Genomic DNA, 19,445 nt, shown 5'->3' on the forward strand with positions numbered 1-19,445 from the left:
AGTGGTATTCGATACTTATATCTCAAATTAAAAAAAAATATTTTATTCCTTAAAATCTGCATATATTCAGCATTTCTTCTTATTTTTTAACTTTTGAATCTTTTAAGTGTTTCTATTTTATGTTTCTGGTTTATTTTTTACTCTCCTTTGTTGCTCATGTAATGAACGTTATTGCTCCTGTGACACCAAGCTTTCCCCACTGAGGGACAAAAAAGGGATTTTCTATTTTATTTCTATTTCTATTCTTCTATCTGTAATCTTTCCTGTTTTAATGTAGGTTTAATTTATTTTCACAGGCCAACAACATAAATAAAAATAGTAATTCTCTTAAATGAAAATGCAATATCTCACCTATTAACTTTCATGCTTTGGAGCAGAAAAGGTTAATAAAACCAAAACAATTCAATCCCAGTTTTCTCCACTCTGATTTCCTGTGACGCTCACCTGTTCCAGCTGGACCTGCATCTGTGGGGTTGGGCTCTGAGCTGAGGAAGGAGTTCATCAGTGAGAAACAGGTGCTCACACAGGTTTGTGCTGCTGGACATGGAGAGCATCTGGACCATGCAGTTGTGTCGGGGAGGGGGATAAAAGCTGCAGCAGCCACAGAGTCATAGAGACTTGAGTGTGTCGCTAAAATGGAGTTTAAGTATAAGTTTAAGTATAACGGCATTACTAACAGCGTTCTTTTTTAGGTAACGGAATAATCTAATTAATTACTTTTCCCACTGTTGCAACGCCGTTACCGTTACTGGGGACGGAAGGTTGTGCGCTACTATGTGCTTGTCGAACGTTGAGCAACAGTGTGAGGCTTTCTGACCGCCACACTTCAGCTGCAGCAGGGAGAGAGAGATGTCGATAACGCACTTACAAACACGATGATGATTGGCCAGGTGGGCGGAGACCCTCAGTGTTCTCACTGTCTCAGTCGCTGCATGCTGTAGACCCAACAGAGCAGTGATGGGAATAACACTGTTTAAAATAACCGCGTTACTATAAAAAATAATCTTTTCAGTAACGAGCAATCTAAAACACAACATGCCCTATAGGTTATAAATTGTAAGTCGCTTTGGATAAAAGCGTCTGCCAAATAAATAAACATAATAAACATAAACTTATTTTGGTGTGGCTTTTTCTGTCTTATTACTCATAGCAACAAGTAAACATCACATAAAACGTTGCCTCGTGATTTCTGCGTGCTGCCGTTTACGTGTTTTATGATCACAGCAATTAACCGGCTAAGCTGTATTTAATTTGTAAGTAATGGTTGATCAATTGTCAGATCACACATAAAAAGCACTTTGGATTGCTATTATCTGTCTCACCGAGACACATCTCAGACAGATCCTGAGACGCTCCTGCCTGGCATATTTATTTTATTCACGGAAAAAAATCAGACTAATGATTTCTCTTGGCGTTCAGTTTATACATTCAAACAGCACAGCACTCTATTTAAACTACTTACATGTAAATCTGTGTTATTTGTCCATCCATCCATTTTCATCCGCTTGTCCGGAGTCGGGTCGCGGGGTCAGTAGCCTAAGCCGAGAGGCCCAGACTTCCCTCTCCCGAGCCACTTGGGCCAACTCCTCCAGGGGAATCCCAAGGCGTTCCCTGGCCAGGTCCGCTCCGACAGCTTCTGGCGTTTTAAAAAGTATCCCAGGGGCACGGTAAGGGTCGGAGATATTTAGTCTATTCAATTTGTGACTATATAAAACGATTTCTTCGGTTTTAAAGTGTGAAGTGAACTCTGACGGAGTAAAATCCAAGCCGATCCCGTTCATTCTGTTTACCTTTGTTGCCTGCCAACATGGCGTCTACTCTCTGAGAGTCACTTGAGCTCTATGGTCAACTTTCCTCGCGGGGTCGCACCCATTAGGACAGTGGGAGGGTTAATTAAACACGGAAGTGGACACACTGCGACCTAGTGGCGAGTCACTGCACTGGGAACACAATCTCCATGCATTACGGGAAATGTAGTTTATAGCCCATGTGCGCTTTGAAGCATAGACTTATTTTAAGACACTTGAATCTCTCGCGGGTCTTGTGTCTGACACATGTGTTCTAGGAGATCACCAAAGAGGAAATCACACAGATATTTATGTGCTGCAGTTATCGATAAAGTTGGTTATGTTCCTACAACAACGGTAATCTTAAACAGTACAAACATTGGTGGGGCACTGCGTGCACAGTGTGTGATGATGATGTTCTGAGCCTGTGAGCTACATTAACTGGAATTTAAACAAGTCCCTTTAGTTGGTTTGAAATGTCTTTTATTTCTTGTCTTATGTGTAGATAAGATTATTATTATGAGTGATCAGTATTTAGATTGCACACATCAGGGAGTGGCGGCCGATAACATGGATACGAATTTATCACATGTTACAAAACGTTGACAAACTGTTAACAAGATGACAATACAGCACATTTGTAATAATACTAATAAGAAAAATAATAACTTTATTTATGTAGCTCATTTAAACAAAATGTTGAACTGACAACATCAGCAGGAGACAAGGTATAAAAATGAGAAACAGCAGAAAATATACAACAATAAGTTAAGATCTTAAAAACAAAGTGCCAAAAAAATTATAACTAGCAATTATTAATGGTTTAATCCAGAAAAGTTCTCGTTAAAAGCAAGACCAAGCACAAAAGCATGCCCATCCACCCAAAGTTCTTCCGTTGAACTTCGGTGATACATAGAAGATCAGCACTCTGTGAATGCAATGCCTCAGAGGGAAAGTAACCCCTTCTTTCCACCGGATGTGAAAGCATTGCGAAATGGCCGCGAAATGTACTACACGACAATTAGCCACCGTTACAGTCACAAGTTCCTTTCCACCGGCAGCAAAGTGTAACGTTTTGGCCCAGAAGCGACAGAATGCAATCTTTACATTTCAAGACAATTTTTACGTGCCACGCTTCCAAAACACGTCAAACAGCGCATTTTAGATCATTCTGTACAGGAAGTCAAACACAAAAGCATTTTAAAACATCCAAAGACCTTCAAAATAAAAGTCACATGCAGGTTAATGTATCTTGTTTCCTGTTGAAACCCCGTAGCAGATGTTAACAGAACAGAAAATAAACCACAGATCTTTTTGGGTGCATGCAGCTGTCTTTCTCCTTGCTTTTTATTGTGTGTGGACTGCTGAAACCACGTGTGGTGTTGCAATTCTCCTGTGATTTGTGACCTCACAAGATCAGCTGTGTGTAACACTTTGGCTCCCACTTTGCGTCAGAATTACTCCTGGTTGGGAATGAACTCACATGTAAAATGCCGCTATTATGATACACGCCACTTCGCGTCTGGTGGAAAGAAGGAGTAAGGGTCAAAGAGATCAATGATATCAAGTGGAGCCAGCAGGTCATGGCAACCAGTGGAGGGATTTCAATATAGGGAGCCTTAGTCCCACCCATCTACCTCTGGACCAAGGGTCCCCGGAAGAACGACAAAATTAATGCAAGTCAATGGGGCTAAAACGCTATTTTCTAATTCCGCTTGTTTTGTGCCATGGATGTATGATGTCCGTGAATTTTAAAGACCCATTTTGATACCAAGAACGCGCTTATTTTTGAACAGGAGGAAACGTTATTTTAGGTTTTGTGTGAAAATAAGTCCAAGACTACAAATGTGCTTCACGAAAGTTACGTTATTGAACCAGACACGGAGAAAACTGAGGAAAAAGGGCTGAAAGTTCAGCAAACTTCAAATCCTTCCTTCAGGAGGAAAAAACCCATAAATCTGGCCATGTGGTAAGTAGCAGCTACACTAGGGGAGAGGAGATAGTGTGGCTTGCTGACGTCTGATTTGTCATCACGCTAATTACGAACTTTTACAAGCTAATACATCTCAAAGTGCGTGACTGGCGTGGTCGAAACACCCATCATTACCTTTCATTTCAATTGCAGTAGAACATACGAGCGATCCCGGGCGTAAGTCAAAACGGATTAATAAATAGCTCTTTTAGCGCTTGATAAAAACCTCAAAAATCAGACAAACTCTTTGAAAGTTGTAATGCGCATCAATTCAGATCCTTATTTTGAGATGAAGCTCCAGAGTGGTTTTCATGCATGCAAACATCCTCCACAGCAAGATTGTGGTCTTTGTTTGCATCACAAGAAACCCACCTGCATTTTTACTTCTAACGCAGTTTCGCTCCTCTGCGTGGCACATTCACACACTCTGTACTGTCCAGCTAACAGATTTTTGGTTGGAACTAAAACAAAAATCAGAAAACAGGTCTTTCCCAGGGTACCAGCTGAAATTAGGAAAACAAAAACTGAAAAACAACAAACATTTTCCATTTGAGTTGTCCTAAAAATAAACGGGAAACATAAATTCCACACATCTCAATTTACAGTTTAGAAAAATCTAATTGGGAAGTCAAAATTCATCATGAAAATCATATTTCTGTTTTGTGTTTTGTTTGTGATTTTGTTGATTTTGGTCAGGCCACCATAAACGTTCCATGCAGGAGCTTATATTAACACAGTACGTACCTAGCAAGGGTCAAGTCCACTGCTGCTTTAAAATGAATTCAGTGGTTTCTTTCTCGTTGAATATGAACCACAGTGAAAGTTCGAGTCATCAGGTTGATGCACTCAAGGTGTTTCCTTTGGAACTCAGAGTAAAGTTTGGTACCAGTAGACTGAGACATTAAGAAGAAGAGGAAGGGGTCCAGACAGGCATGGAGACAACATAAGCACACAGCCACATTAAAGTACACGTACAGACTGTCTGTTCCATTCAAAGACAGCTGCACATGGTGCAGGAAGTGGAGCACGCCAGCGGGGAGGAAGCACACCAGGAAAATGCCAAACACAAGGGAATTGGCCTTGATGTACATCGCCCAGTCATAGTCTGACCGGGTGAGTTCTTTAATGATTCGGATGAAGCACACAGCCGTGACCACCAGTGGAACTAGAATACAGAGGACTGTAAGAACCAGATGGTAGTAAAGCAGGAAGTTGTGGGACTTGTCCTTAAGAGGCAACACATCGTGGCAGCTGGTGCGGTTCAGGCGATGAAGCCAGTAGCTTTGTTGAACCAGCAACTCAGGGAGGATGGCGACTCCAAATACACCCCACACAGCGGAGGCAGCCCACGCGGTGCCCGTTATCTTTGGGAAAGTTATGTACTGAAATGGGTGCACCACAGCCAGGTGGCGCTTCAGAGTGATGCAGGTCAGAGTCAGGGCCGAGCAGTAGAGGTTACCATAGAAACAAGCCGTGACCACTCGGCAGGCAGCCTCTCCGAGTACCCAGTTGTTTCCGTGGAGATGATAGGAAGCCTTGAAGAGGAGGGTGAGGAGAAGGAGAAGGTCGGTGACAGCCAGGCTGCTGTAGAGAAGGGCAGAGGAAACTTTTCGGACTTTAGTTATGAGCAAGCAGAGGACGGTGATGTTGGCTGGAATCCCAACAGTAACCACAATTAGATAAGTGATGGGGATGACCCGCATGCTCAAGGGTCCATTGAGATATGCTGTGGAGATGTTGTTTAGTGAATACCCATCTGGAGGGGAAGTAGAGTCTGGAGTTTGGATGAGGTTTTGGTCATCTGTTTTCCTTTCACGTAATTGTAATATGAAAGATCTGGGTATACCTTCTGTTTTCTCTGCAATAAAACAAGAAGATGAAATTCAGTTTGTAATCAAACATTCAATGCACTTATATTAAAATACCTTTGGTTCTCAGTCTTTCGGTATTGCATTTAATCTAATGAAATTACCGAAGGAACAGAATTTTCCTCTGATTGTTAGGCTGCAACTAAGGTCGGATTTACACAGAAAGACAATTCCTGACCAGATTCTCCCATTCTAACCATGTTAAGGATGTGCCTGAATACCAAAATGGCTGAAAACAATGATTTTAATCAGATATTCCCGATATGTGTGTGGCGTGTTAAGAGCACTCTGGTTTGTTTCGAAGGACAGAGGGACTGAGCATAAATCATGGACATTAATCTTGTTGGGTTATCTTTCCCGTTTATTTTCTCTGAAATCCCGTTTGATCCCAAAAGGTTTTTGCGATTTTCCGTCTGACTGGGAAATGTTTTTGTGTGAAGTGTGTAGTTTTTTGCTGAGGCCACACACATCACACTGTAGGACCAAAACACTTTTACCCTGAGGCTGAGACCTTCTCTGGAGCCAGCTGCTAGCTCTAGTGCTGAAGGCTCGTCAGACTCATGTCAATCAAAAGGACACTCCCCTAATTATTCACAATTTAAAACTTCAATTAACTCTAAATAGATGAGTTTCCAAAAAATAAATAAACCCCTAACAGAGTTGCCATTTGGGACAACGGAGGTCCTCCACTCATAATGCACTTGTGAATTTTTAACTGAACACCTCTGGCGTGAGAGGTTCGCCGCTCAGTAATATAAGAGAAGGAGAGACAGCCGGCTGCTACTTTGACTTTAGGACAAACTACCAAAGTCCCAAAAAGAAAAACACCACTGGAAGTCACAGACAACAAAAGGCATTTGGACCTGGAAAATGGTCACTGGTGTGCTCTTTAGTGCTCTCAAGAATTATTTTGGTCAGTCTGCTCTTTCTGTAAAGGGGGCCAAACTTTGGAACTCTCTACCTACCAAGGGCGTAGGAACCGGGGGGGACGGGTGGGACGTGTCCCCTCCAATATTTGACAAACGCGCATTTTCCCCCCCCAATAACATGGAGAAGAAAAAGATTGATTTTGAAATATTTGACTCGCGAGCTTTTATTTTGAAAGACACCGCGGACTTCTCTCCGACACAACCCCTCCCCTCAGGGAGTAGACAGGCTGGCTGAGTAAAGCAGGAGTCAGAGCCGGGGCAGACACAGGTGTTAGAGACAGACGGCAGCAGCTCAGCGAGTTCCTCTCATGGGCAAAAAAAGAAAGAAAGGAATTGTGAGTTGATAATAATTTAGTCCAAGAGTATAATTGTATTTCTGGTCAAACGCTAAAATGACTGACTAGCGTAAACATCTTGCTAGTTAGCATTAAACATTAAACAACACTACTAGTCAACAAAAAATGGCGAATTTTACAGTAACAGACAAAAACCATTTGACACGAAATAAATAAAGTAGAATCTCCACATAGAAATGGAGTTTGTAAGTGTGATTGTTTCTTGTTTGTGACATTCTCATCACATTTCATTTTTAAACCTTATTCATGTCACTTTTTTCATATAAGAGACCAGAGGAAGCTCAGCAGGAAATGATGAAGAAGGTGAGACAGGCAGCGCCAGACCTGCTGAGGGTGAGACAGGGAGCACCAGACCTGCTGAGGTGCAGGTGCTACAATGAAGAGTGAGATTTTAGATGGTTGATGATGAGAGGAAGATTCGAGCATGATAACAAGTGAGCACGACTAAATAATACTATAACCACCATGATTTTAATGTTGCTGTTGGAAAGGCCACCAGGTGGCACACTTGCGCACTCAGCTCTTACTCTCTCAGAGCAGAGCTGGCAACAGTACAGAGGAGACAACCGAGCAGAGCAGGTGGAGAAGCACATGAGACAGAAGAGTGGAGGAGAGTTTTACTTAGCTAGTTCCCAGGTTAAGTCAGTTTTGTGTGTGTGAATGACTGCTAAGTAAGTAATCCTTTGTTTACTGTACCTGCTTACATAATGTGTTAGGAATAAGTTTGTTTACCTCGTGGTGTTCTGGAATGTTCCTATGTCATTGTTATGCTTGATAGTTCTGTCATGAATCTGCACTGCCTTATTGTATGAGTGTAGGTCCCTGTTGCCTATTTTATGCATGTGTGTAGGTTGCAGTGTTGGATGTGAGGTGGTTTATAGCTGTAAAAGTGGGTAATTTGGTTTAGAATCTCAGAATATTTGAGTGTTGGTAAATCCCTCAACTGGCCACTAGATGTCCTCCTTGTAACATGTCTGCCTGGCAGTTTACCCAGGGGTTTTTTTTTTTAGCTTGTGTGGCCATGTAGACTGGATTGTTAGACCAAGGTAATCTGGACCTGCTGATATTATTTTCTGTTTAGAGGGTTTTTCTCCTACTATGTTGTTGTATTTGAACAAATGGGGCAGAATATATTTTATGTTAATCTGTTCTTCCTGTATTATTCTTTCCTTTAGACCACACACTCACCTACCAATATCCCTGTTAATGTTAATGAGTTGAATACTCATTGCTCAGCCCTGCATTATTGTTCTGCGTGCCCCTGTGCATTGCTGTTGCTACTACTTTTCACGTGAGAATAAAGAGGTCAAGTTGAAATAAAGCCTGAACCTGTGTTCTTACCGACACCCCAGGAAGACACCCTTTACCTCCCTCCCTGATACAGTCCATCTACCTACTAACAATCTAACACTGGTCCTTCGAGCCGGATCCTGTGCATTTCCTGGAGACAAGTCAGTAGTATGCAGCCAACCTCAGCTACGACTCAGACTGTCAGGCCTCGACGTCAGTCCCAGCTACCCGCCTACCTCCAAGACTATGACCTTTCAGGCGGTGTTCAGCATCCTAGTCAACCAGCACAGCATGCATGGGGCACTGAAGAGGTTCAACAGCAGCAAGTGGAAGAGGGGATGTCCAGACCATCCCTCTCGAGATGCTCCAGTCCAGGCATCCAGTGGGAAGTTCTAGATGAATTCCCTTCATATCCCGACAACACTCATCGACCTCAGGGTCCCGTCAGACAAGGCTCTCAGTTAGGAGCTGCCTTAACGGATCATATCCCGCATACTAGTCAACCCCCGCTCACTTTACCCTACTGCCGACCATGGGAGGATAACGTGCCAAGACCACAAGTCGATTTCAGTCAAGAGCGGGGGCAGCCTCAGCCTCTGAGGAAGGAAGAAGTAATGGCACCGGGGTCACCTTTCAGACCTTCCGGTCCAGCTCCTAGGCTCCCATCCCACAGCCGATTGACAGGTACTCCGATACAAGCTGGGGACCCATTCAGACAATCAGACCAGCCAATCCAGGATCTGGTCTATAACATGCTTAGCAAGATGCTCCACGAGTTGCAGGTAGTGAAGGACCAGGTCGCCGCCATCTCACCCAGTAGATCAAAGGCATCCAATGCTGGCCAGCAATCATGCAATAGTGCTGGCCCAAGGGATCAGATGAGCAGCCCCTACACAAATACACTGTATCCACCGAGCCTACATTCAGGTAGGCCTACTCAACATTGGTCACAATGGTCTTGGTATGAACAACCTACACCTGTCTACTCCCAGCCTCACCTGTCCTGGCAAAACCCACAGTCCTCACACCCGCTAGCTACTCCATTGGCCCAGGAAAAGACCTACGGAGGCCCGCAACCGACAATCCCGGACTTTCGCAGTAAAGATCCAAGTGAGTTCACCCGCATGCGAATAGCTTTGGAAAACCTCCTACCCCCTGATGCTACCGAGCTATTCAGATATCAGGTCCTAGTCGACCATTTAAAGCTAGAAGAGGCTCATCTTGTAGCTGATTCTTTCCTCCACTCACCCTACCCCTACAGTGACACAATGGCTGCTTTGAATGAGAGGTATGGACAGCCTCATCGCCTAGCCCTCCAAAGAATAGCCAAAGTGATGGATTCACCAGACATCAGAAGAGGTGATGCCGAAGCATTCAAGCGGTTCACTCTCCAGATTCAGTCTCTTGTGGGAATGCTACGGACCTTGGGTAGAGAGGGTCAGACCGAGCTAAGGTGTGGGTCACATGTCGAACGGCTGTTGGGTAAGCTGCCTGCAGAAATGAGAGCAGCATTTCGCCGGCAGCTAGGACGTCGGGCTGGTACAGTTTATACCCTGCAAGAACTGGCAGATTGGCTCCAGTATGAGGCGTGGTGCCAAAGCTCAGATCCTCAGTCCAGCATCAAAAGTACACGACACATACCTAATCCAAACCAATGGCGAGAGAATAAGTCATCAGCAACCCGTCCTGCCACAGTGTTGCATGGAGCTAACAACACCTCAGAGGTACAATCTCATGAGCCGTTACCATCTAGGACACCCCAGTCATCAAAGCTGAAAGCGACCTCTAAGGTTTTCTGTCCGTATTGCAACAATGATGAACATTACCTGAGCCAGTGTACTATATTCAAGGCCTTTAACAAAGACCAGATGGTGGACTGGATTCGTACTAACCATTGCTGCTGGCGCTGCGCACGTTCACACCAGGCCGCGCAGTGTACCCTTAAGAAAGCATGCAACCTCTGCAAAGGCAAGCATCTGCAGGTCCTTCATGAAGTCACTGCTAAACCTGCAAACCAGGATTCCTGTCTGTTGAGTTCCATTACGAAGACCCTGTACCTGGACAAACCCACAGATGACGGAAGGGTGCTTCTCAAGGTTGTTGGTGTAGTAATCCACCACCAAGGTAAAAGCCTCAGCACTTATGCCATCCTCGATGACGGGTCTGAGCGCACTATACTGCTCTCACCAGCCGCAGCTGAGCTCGGAATCCAAGGCTCTAGAGAAAGTCTAGCCTTAAGGACCATCCACCAGGATGTAAATACCATTAATGGCTCCTCAGTTTCATTTCAGATATCCCCTGCCAAGCAGCCACAGAAGAGGTTCCGGATTACCTCAGCCTTCACTGCTCAGAGCCTGGGGCTTGCTGAGCATTCCTACCCTGCCTCCGTCATTCAGAGAATCAAGCACCTGAGAGATATCCCTATTCAGCCTTTCAAACATGTCCGTCCTCTTCTCCTGATTGGTGCTGATCATACCCATCTGATCACTCCCACCGCTCCGGTCCGGCTGGCAGCACCAGATGGCCCAGCTGCCATCAAGACCCGCCTAGGATGGGTGCTCCAGGGTCCTGCCCGCCACCTCCAGACCCAGATGCAATCACCACAATGTCTCCACATCTCTCTCAGTCCTGCCGAGGTGGAGCTGAAGAGGAACGTTGAGAGGCTGTGGCAACTCGACCAACTACCTTACCGTTGCGAGAAGCAGGCGACCAAGTCAAGGGAGGATCAGGAAGCCATTGCCCTCCTAGAGGCAAAGACCATCAGGCAGGAGGTGAGTGGGGTGCTCCGCTATGCCACTCCACTGCTTAGGAGAAAGGGCTTCCCCCAGTTCCAAGCTCCCAAAGAAGCAGTGATGCCACTCCTCAGAGGTACCGAAAGACGCCTGGCCAAAGACCCTGTTAAAGCAATGGCATACACGGCCGAAGTCCATAAACTCCTGGAAAGCGGGATTGTAGCAAAACTCCCTGCAGAGGTGACCCCCAGTAGGGAAAGCTGTTACCTACCACCTGAAGCCAGATCCCCTAACCTTGAGCTATGGCTTTCACAGGACAAAGCAGAAGCGCAGGAGTCTACTCTAGGATTAAGTTGGAACTGCAGCACTGATCACCTTGGCTTCAAGCACAGACCCGTCTCCTACAGCGTCCTTACCATGAGGACCATCTATCGCGTATTGGCGACGCAATACGACCCGCTAGGTGCCCTCCTACCCTTTACCACCTGAGCGAAGGTAATAGTACAGCAGTTGTGGGACAAGACCAGGGGTTGGGATGACCCTGCCTTGCCGGATCATCTACTGCAGGCATGGAAAGAGTGGGAAGCAGACCTTCAACACCTGCCACAAATAACCATCCCAAGGTGCTACACCCCTGCATTCATGGATGACCCCCAAGTGACCCATGAGGTACACATATTCTCGGATGCCTCAGAGAGAGCATATGGGTCTGTAGCCTACCTCTGCTCTGTGGGACCCGATGGACATGTTAACATTTCATTCTTACTAGCAAGATCCCGTGTGGCACCACGGAGGCAGCAATCCATACCCAGACTGGAGCTGTGTGCTGCTCTTACCGGAGCACAACTGGCAAAGCTACTAAGCAACGAGCTCACCTTGTCCATACAAGAGGTGATATGCTGGTCAGACTCTACTACAGTTCTCCACTGGTTACGTTCTGAGTCCTGCCATTTCAAGGTGTTTGTCGGCACACGGGTGGCCGAGATTCAGGAACTCACCAAGGCGGAGGCATGGCGGTATGTAGGATCCCAACAGAATCCTGCAGATGACCTAACTCGAGGCCAGAAGTTGAAGGACCTATTTGGACCAAACCGTTGGTTCCAGGGACCTCCTTTCCTGCTGCAGCCCAGCAGTGAATGGCCTTTGAACCCATGTGCACCTGTGCCTCCTGATGACAATGAACGAAAGAAGAGTGCCTTTTTTGGCCTTACTATCTCCCCTTCATTGGCGGATAGGAAAGAGTATCGCAGCTGGAAAGCGCAAGTTGAAGCTACAGCAGAACAGATTCACAAAGACTCCAACCAGACGGGTCAACCCCCTGCTGAGACCTACCGTGAAGCAGAGCGTCAAGTCTTTAGGCAGGCTCAGATGGACAGCTTTCCTGAAGACTACCTTCTTTTACAGACTGGTAAATCCCTTCAGTGCAACAGCAGGCTGCTGTGCCTGTCCCCAGAGTTTGAGGATTCCAGTCAGCTTATCCGGGTAGGAGGTTGTCTGCGACGTAGCAGAGCTCTCAGTCCAGAGGTGGTGCACCCCATTGTCTTGGACCCCAAGCACCAGAGTTTCCAGCTATTGATCAAGGACTATGATGACAGACTGCATCATCCTGGGCCTGAAAGAGTCTATGCAGAGCTACGTAGGAAGGTGTGGATCCTCAGAGGCTGTGAGGCCATAAAGAAACACCAACGCCAATGCTTAGAATGCTGTAAGCTTAAAGCCAAACCCGCCAGCCAGAAAATGGTAGACCTGCCTCCAGCCCGACTGCAGTTATTTAAACCGGCGTTTCACTCCACATGAATGGACTGCTTTGGCCCCCTCACCATCAAGATTGGGCGTCGTACTGAGAAACGATGGGGCTTGATATTCAAGTGCCTCACCACCAGAGCCGTTCATTTGGAGGTGCTCACATCCATTGACAGTGATGCATTCCTTATGGCCTTGAGAAGGTTTATTGCCCGCCGTGGCACTCCACTCGAACTGTATTCGGACCATGGCACCAACTTCCATGGGGGACAGAAGGAACTGGAGACCAGCTTTAACCAGCTTAACCCACAGCTGCAAGACATTTTAGCTAAAAAGCAAATCCACTTCAACTACAACCCCCCTGCTGCCCCGCATTTCGGAGGAGTCTGGGAAAGGGAGATCCGATCCGTTAAGGTAGCACTACGCGCTTCCCTGGGAGCAGAGACTGTTACGGAAGAAGTTCTGACCACTGTCCTTGTCGAAATAGAAGCCATCTTGAACTCCAAACCCCTTGGATACGTTTCATCAGACCTGTCAGATCTTGACCCGGTGACCCCAAATTGTTTCTTGATGGGGCGGCCAGACACCTCTCTTCCACAAGTTGTTTACCCCGCATCTGAGCTTTTAAGCAAGAGACGATGGCGACATGTGCAGGTACTGGCTGAGCGATTCTGGTCATCCTTTATAAAATACTGCCTGCTCGGCCATCAGACCCGAGGGAAGTGGCAGGGTTCGGCACCAAACATCGAAGCAGGTACCGTTGTCATGATAGTCGACACCCAGCTTCCCCGATCTGCCTGGCAAATCGGCAAAGTGTCCAAGGTTTTCCCTGGTGCCGACGGTAAAGTAAGGAGCGCCGAAGTGCAGATCCAAGACCGTACCTACACAAGACCCATCGCCCGCCTAGTCGTGCTACCTGAGGTTCCGGATTAAAGATTGACTTAGAGACTAACCCACTGCTGTACGTTGGCCTTTCCAGGGAGCAAATTTATCCCAAATTTGGGGGCGGCTGTGTTGGAAAGGCCACAAGGTGGCACACTTGCGCTCTCAGCTCTTACTCTCTCAGAGCAGAGCTGGCAACAGTACAGAGGAGACCACCGAGCAGAGCAGGTGGAGAAGCACATTAGATAGCAGAGTGGAGGAGAGTTTTACTTAGCTAGTTCCCAGGTTAAGTCAGTTTTGTGTGCGTGAATGACTGCTAAGTAAGTAATCCTTTGTTTACTGGACCTGCTTACATAATGTGTTAGGAATAAGTTTGTTTACCTCGTGGTGTTCTGGAATGTTCCTATGTCATTGTTATGCTTGATAGTTCTGTCATGAATCTGCACTGCCTTATTGTATGAGTGTAGGTCCCTGTTGCCTATTTTATGCATGTGTGTAGGTTGCAGTGTTGGATGTGAGGTGGTTTATAGCTGTAAAAGTGGGTAATTTGGTTTAGAATCTCAGAATATTTGAGTGTTGGTAAATCCCTCAACTGGCCACTAGATGTCCTCCTTGTAACATGTCTGCCTGGCAGTTTACCCAGGGGGTTTTTAGCTTGTGTGGCCATGTAGACTGGGTTGTTAGACCAAGGTAATCTGGACCTGCTGATATTATTTTCTGTTTAGAGGGTTTTTCTCCTACTATGTTGTTGTATTTGAACAAATGGGTCAGAATATATTTTATGTTAATCTGTTCTTCCTGTATTATTCTTTCCTTTAGACCACACACTCACCTACCAATATCCCTGTTAATGTTAATGAGTTGAATACTCATTGCTCAGCCCTGCATCATTGTTCTGCGTGCCCCTGTGCATTGCTGTTGCTACTACTTTTCACGTGAGAATAAAGAGGTCAAGTTGAAATAAAGCCTGAACCTGTGTTCTTACCGACACCCCAGGAAGACACCCTTTACCTCCCTCCCTGATACAGTCCATCGACCTACTAACAATCTAACAGTTGCACTAGTCCTCCAACAGTATTTTTACTCCTTATTCATGTCCACTGTTTTTATATTAGAGATCAGATGAAGTTCAGCAGGAACCAGTTGAGGGCGAGACAGGGAGAGCCAGACCTGCTGAGAGTGAGACAGGGAGAGCCAGACCTGCTGAGAGTGAGACAGGCAGCGCCAGACCTGCTGAGGGTGAGACAGGGAGCGCCAGACCTGCTGAGATTGAGACAGGGAGCACCAGACCTGCTGAGGTGCAGGTAGGTGCTACAGTGAAGAATGAGATGGTTTTAGGTAACTGATGAGAGGAAGATTTGAATGTAATCATAAGTGAACACAGTTAAATATATGTAATCCCATTACAAGTAGGGCTGGGCAGTACGGTTTAAGAATAAATTACATTCTGTATACACTTCCTTAGAAATATTAGAAAAATAAGTGTTAAACTCTGCTTTCTGGTGCATTTAGACTGCAATTTTGGCCACTGTTTGATTCTTTTGTCCGTCTGAAAATTAATGTAGTTCCAGCTGTTGTTGTGAGTGAATTATTTCTTTTTTCATTCTGTCAGAAACAAACAGATTTTTCTGATTGTTGGTCAGCATTGTTGGCTGATGTAGTTTAAAATATCTGATGAGTCAGATCAATTCAGACTGAATATTCACAGCTTTAGTCTTGTATTAAATCTGTTTACACATCTCTACCCATAGGAATAAGATAATATATCCTACATTCATATTATTAAAATATATCCTACATTCCTATTATTAAATAAAAATAAAATACTACTGACACATAAACAGCTTTTTTATAATTAAAACGTCCACGTTGGCCGGTAATCACCTGGATCCGGCTAATGGGGAGTAAGTAAGTAAGTAAAGTAAGTAAAAGTTTATTTATAGAGCGCCTTTCACAGATATAAATCACAAAGCGCTGTACAACATGATAACATGATAAAGATCAGGATCTAAGGTTCCGAGAGGTGGTGTGTGGGGATAAAAGCTCAGATAGGTAGCTTGGAGCCTGGTTGTTAAGAGCTCTATAGGTCAGGACTAAAACTTTAAACTGTATTCTATATTTTACCGGGAGCCAGTGGAGGGACTGTAAAACTGGAGTGGTGTGAGCTCGTCTGCTGGATTTGGTTAGGAGTCTGGCTGCTGCATTTTGGATGGCTTGAAGGCGTGAGACGGAGGTTTTGCTGAGACCAGTAAAAAGAGCGTTACAGTAGTCTAAGCGTGATGACACAAAGGCATGGAAGATTTTTTCCAGATCTGCAGTAGAAACCAGTTTACGGACTTTTGAAATGTTTCTCAGTTGAAAGAAACAAGAGCGGGAGATGGTTTTGACGTGTGAGTCTAAACCTAAAACCGGATCAAAAATAACTCCCAGGTTTCTAATGTTGGCCTTGGCTGATGGGCAAAAAGAGGCAATTTCTTGCTCGATTTTTGGCTGAAGTTCCGGGGGTGCAGCGATCAGGGTCTCTGTCTTGTTAGCATTGAGGACAAGAAAGTTGCTGGAAAGCCAGTTACTGATCTGGGTCAGGCAGAGTACAAGGGTGGCCAGCCTGTCCAACTGGTGTGGCATAAAGGACATATAGAGCTGAATATCATCAGCGTAGATGTGGTAGGAGATGTCTGGGAAAGACTGAATGATGCCAGCTAGGGGAAGAATATAGAATGCGAATAGTAGAGGCCCTAGAACTGAACCTTGTGGGACCCTGCATGTTAGAGAGGCAGTGTCTGAAGAGAAGGTTTCTGTCTTCACTGTGAATGTTCTGTTGGTGAGATAAGAAAAGAGCCAGTCGAGAGCAGAACCTGAAATCCCAGCCAGGACCTTTAACCTGTTTAGTAGAACGTTGTGGTCTACAGTGTCAAAAGGAGCCTAAGTCTCCTCCCCTTCTGGCTGGCTCATGGGTCCCCGATCAAAAAAAAAAACAGAATGTTAGTGAACTGGGCTATAAAAGTTATTTTCTTGTCTTTCTGGGCTTTGCCTTACGCCCTGAGTCACATCTGTCAGACTTTTCTAATCCTAGAGTTTCACCGTCTATCAGATTTTCCATCAGAAGCTAATGCAGGAGATAGCTGTAGGAGACTATGTTCATGTTCAGCCTGCATGAAACACTCAGTGACGCGTTAGAATCAGAAATAATCATTTAATGTATTTTTTTCAGTGAAGTTGACCTACGGTATGTATTGACCTACAACAGATTTGTTAGATTTCCAAAATGTGTCCCCCCCAATATTAAACTCGTACCTACGCCCTTGCTACCTACTGACCTAAAACTAGAAACGGACAGAAAAGTTTCTAACAAAGAACTCAAAAAATGGTTAAAGTCTAAACAACAATGTCTACATGAATAGTTTTAAACTCTTACATTGCTGCTCAAATAGCCTTTTTTGATTCTTTTGATTCTTTTTTATTGAAAATTGTTTGAAATTTTTATCTGTTTTCTGTTTGATTTATTGTTGATTTCTTTGTATTTTATTTAAATGTACTCTACTTTTTAGAAAGGTTCTATGGACAAGTGTTGCAAATTAGCACGTGTGCTAACACACTAAACAATGCATCTGGTTCGTCCAATGTAATTACTGTGTCCATGTCAAATAAACATCACATCACATCATTCACTGGGGCAACGCAGGTTCTGGTCTCTGGTGGATGTGGCCAGGGAAAATTAAGCGGCGTGAGGGTGAGATTTCCGTGAGTGTGTTTGTGTTTAAAAACTAGCTTGTTTTGCAGAATTGCCATTGCAACTTTAAACCTAAGATGTTTTTGAACAAGGCTGTAAACATGTTTACTTCTGCAGTGAAGTTAGTATTTTAACATGAGTATCAGTGCGAACTTGCTCCTTCTGGTGCCAGCCCCTAGTGGATGAGGCGGGAACTTCAATTCTTGTCACTTCTGTGTTGACTTGAGTTTTGGCTGCCAGAGATTGTTTAAAACGTGATAATTTTATTGTTCTAACAACATAATTTTCACATTCTTACAATATATATTTATTTACAGTACAGGCCAAAAGTTTGGACACACATTCTCATTCAATGTGTTTTCTTTATTTTCATGACCATGACCAAAGGGGCCGACAAGTGCTAAACACCTCTGGGAACTCCTTCAAGACTGTCGGAAAACCATTTCAGGTGACTACGTCTTGAAGCTCATCAACAGAATGCCAAGAGTAATCAGTATTTTGAAGAAAAGAGTAAATAAAACATGTTTTCAGTTATTTTACCTTTTTTGGTTAAGTAGGCCTACATAACTCCACATTATATATATATATATATATATATATATATATACACACACACACACACACACACACACAAACATCATGTTTGTACAATATTATATTATTTGTATAACATAATATTATTTTACAATTACAATAACCTGAAAATATTGTTGGAATAATAGAATAATCAAGTAATAACATGATATTGCTCTGATTTTATTTTGCATGGGTGCAGCTCTGTGGGTACGTACATATTCTACACATGTTTCATGCAGGTCTTCATATGTAAAGGTAATTTGTCCCTCTAAGGATGCCTCAAAATACTATTAGTTTTATATTAAAATAAAATTAACTAAAAACAGTAAGAGCCACAGTGGTAAACATACATTACCTGATTTCTGAAGTGTCCCTTGTATGAAGAGTCCAGAAATCAAGACAAAAACAAAAATCTTCTTCATGTTTTCTCTCATAGCTCTAAAAAGCACCGTGTTCATTGTCTCACTGCTCACAGCCGGTTGGTTTCAGTTCTGTGAGTTTTTCATGTTCAAAGCTGTCAGAGGATTCATACGTGACATGTGGCCGGAAGTAACTGAATGAAAGAAAAAAAGCACTGCATCAGTGAGAAGATTAGCACTAATGTGTTGTTTCTGTAGTAAACACTGTTTAATACACATGTTAGAGTTGCTCTATTAATAATCTAATTACTTACTCTGTTGCATCCTGCTCTTTTTTTATTCCGATCACATCTTCATGTTTATAGGACTGTTTTTGAGATTCAGTCTAGGTTATTTTTTTAAGAACTATTATTTTCTAGTTACCTTCTTTATTCACTGAAGAGGCAGTATTTGGCTTGCCTGAATCATTCAACCCACTAAAGCATCTGCAAATGGAAACAAACAGCATGCCACTGTGGAAACATGTCGTGGTTTGATGAGATGGAGTGAGAAAGCTCTGTGGGGGCCAGGAAATTCATAGCTAAACACGATAGACTTGGTTCAACACAAGCGTATATGTTTAGTTTCAACTTCACTCATTGTTAGAAACGACGACGTGTTGTGAAAATAAACAAACATGTGGATTTAAAGGCACATTATGTACAAGTTCTACAGTGAAATAATCACAAAACAATCTAAAGTCTCAATCATGTTGGGTGGAAAGTTACGCTGGGCCGATTTTCTCTTCAGAAAAGCTAAAGATGGACTTAGTTACGGTTTACAATCTGCAAGCCCGAAGGGTTGCCAGGTCTGGCTGCCAACTTTTGAACATTTCAAAGAGTGAGACGGGGTCATGGGGTTGGGAGTGGACAATTCGCTGACCATTGGGGGGGGGGAGGGGGGGGGGGGGGCATTGAGACTTTTTGTGCTCTACATTTTATTTATTTATTTCTACTCCATGACGACATGGCCGAGAAAATGCATCTGGCGAGTGAGCAGCGTGCACTTAGCAGGATTTAATCGCAGCCCAGCCTGGTGAATGGTGACAAAATCCTCAATCAGGTTGTGAACAGCATGCTCAATGTCTTTAGCATGCAGGAGCAAATTATCCAGATAAACCACACAGCGGCTGCGAGGAATCTCCTGCAGAACTTGTTCCATCAGTCTTTCAAAAGTAGCTGG

General features: G+C 44.3%; 1 protein-coding gene across 1 annotated transcript; it reads right to left on the bottom strand.

Moving 5' to 3' along the window:
- Positions 1-469: 469 nt before the first annotated feature.
- Positions 470-18,447, bottom strand: LOC107374830 (proteinase-activated receptor 3). The gene is made up of 2 exons (XM_054744527.2): positions 18,221-18,447; positions 470-5,617 (listed from the first exon to the last, which is right to left on the bottom strand). The coding sequence occupies exons 1-2, from the start codon at positions 18,321-18,323 to the stop codon at positions 4,542-4,544; spliced, it is 1,179 nt and encodes a 392-aa protein (XP_054600502.2). The 5' UTR covers positions 18,324-18,447; the 3' UTR covers positions 470-4,541.
- Positions 18,448-19,445: the final 998 nt, after the last annotated feature.

The sequence above is a fragment of the Nothobranchius furzeri genome, chromosome 6, assembly GCF_043380555.1.
Source record: "Nothobranchius furzeri strain GRZ-AD chromosome 6, NfurGRZ-RIMD1, whole genome shotgun sequence".
NCBI classification, from domain to species: Eukaryota; Metazoa; Chordata; class Actinopteri; order Cyprinodontiformes; family Nothobranchiidae; genus Nothobranchius; species Nothobranchius furzeri.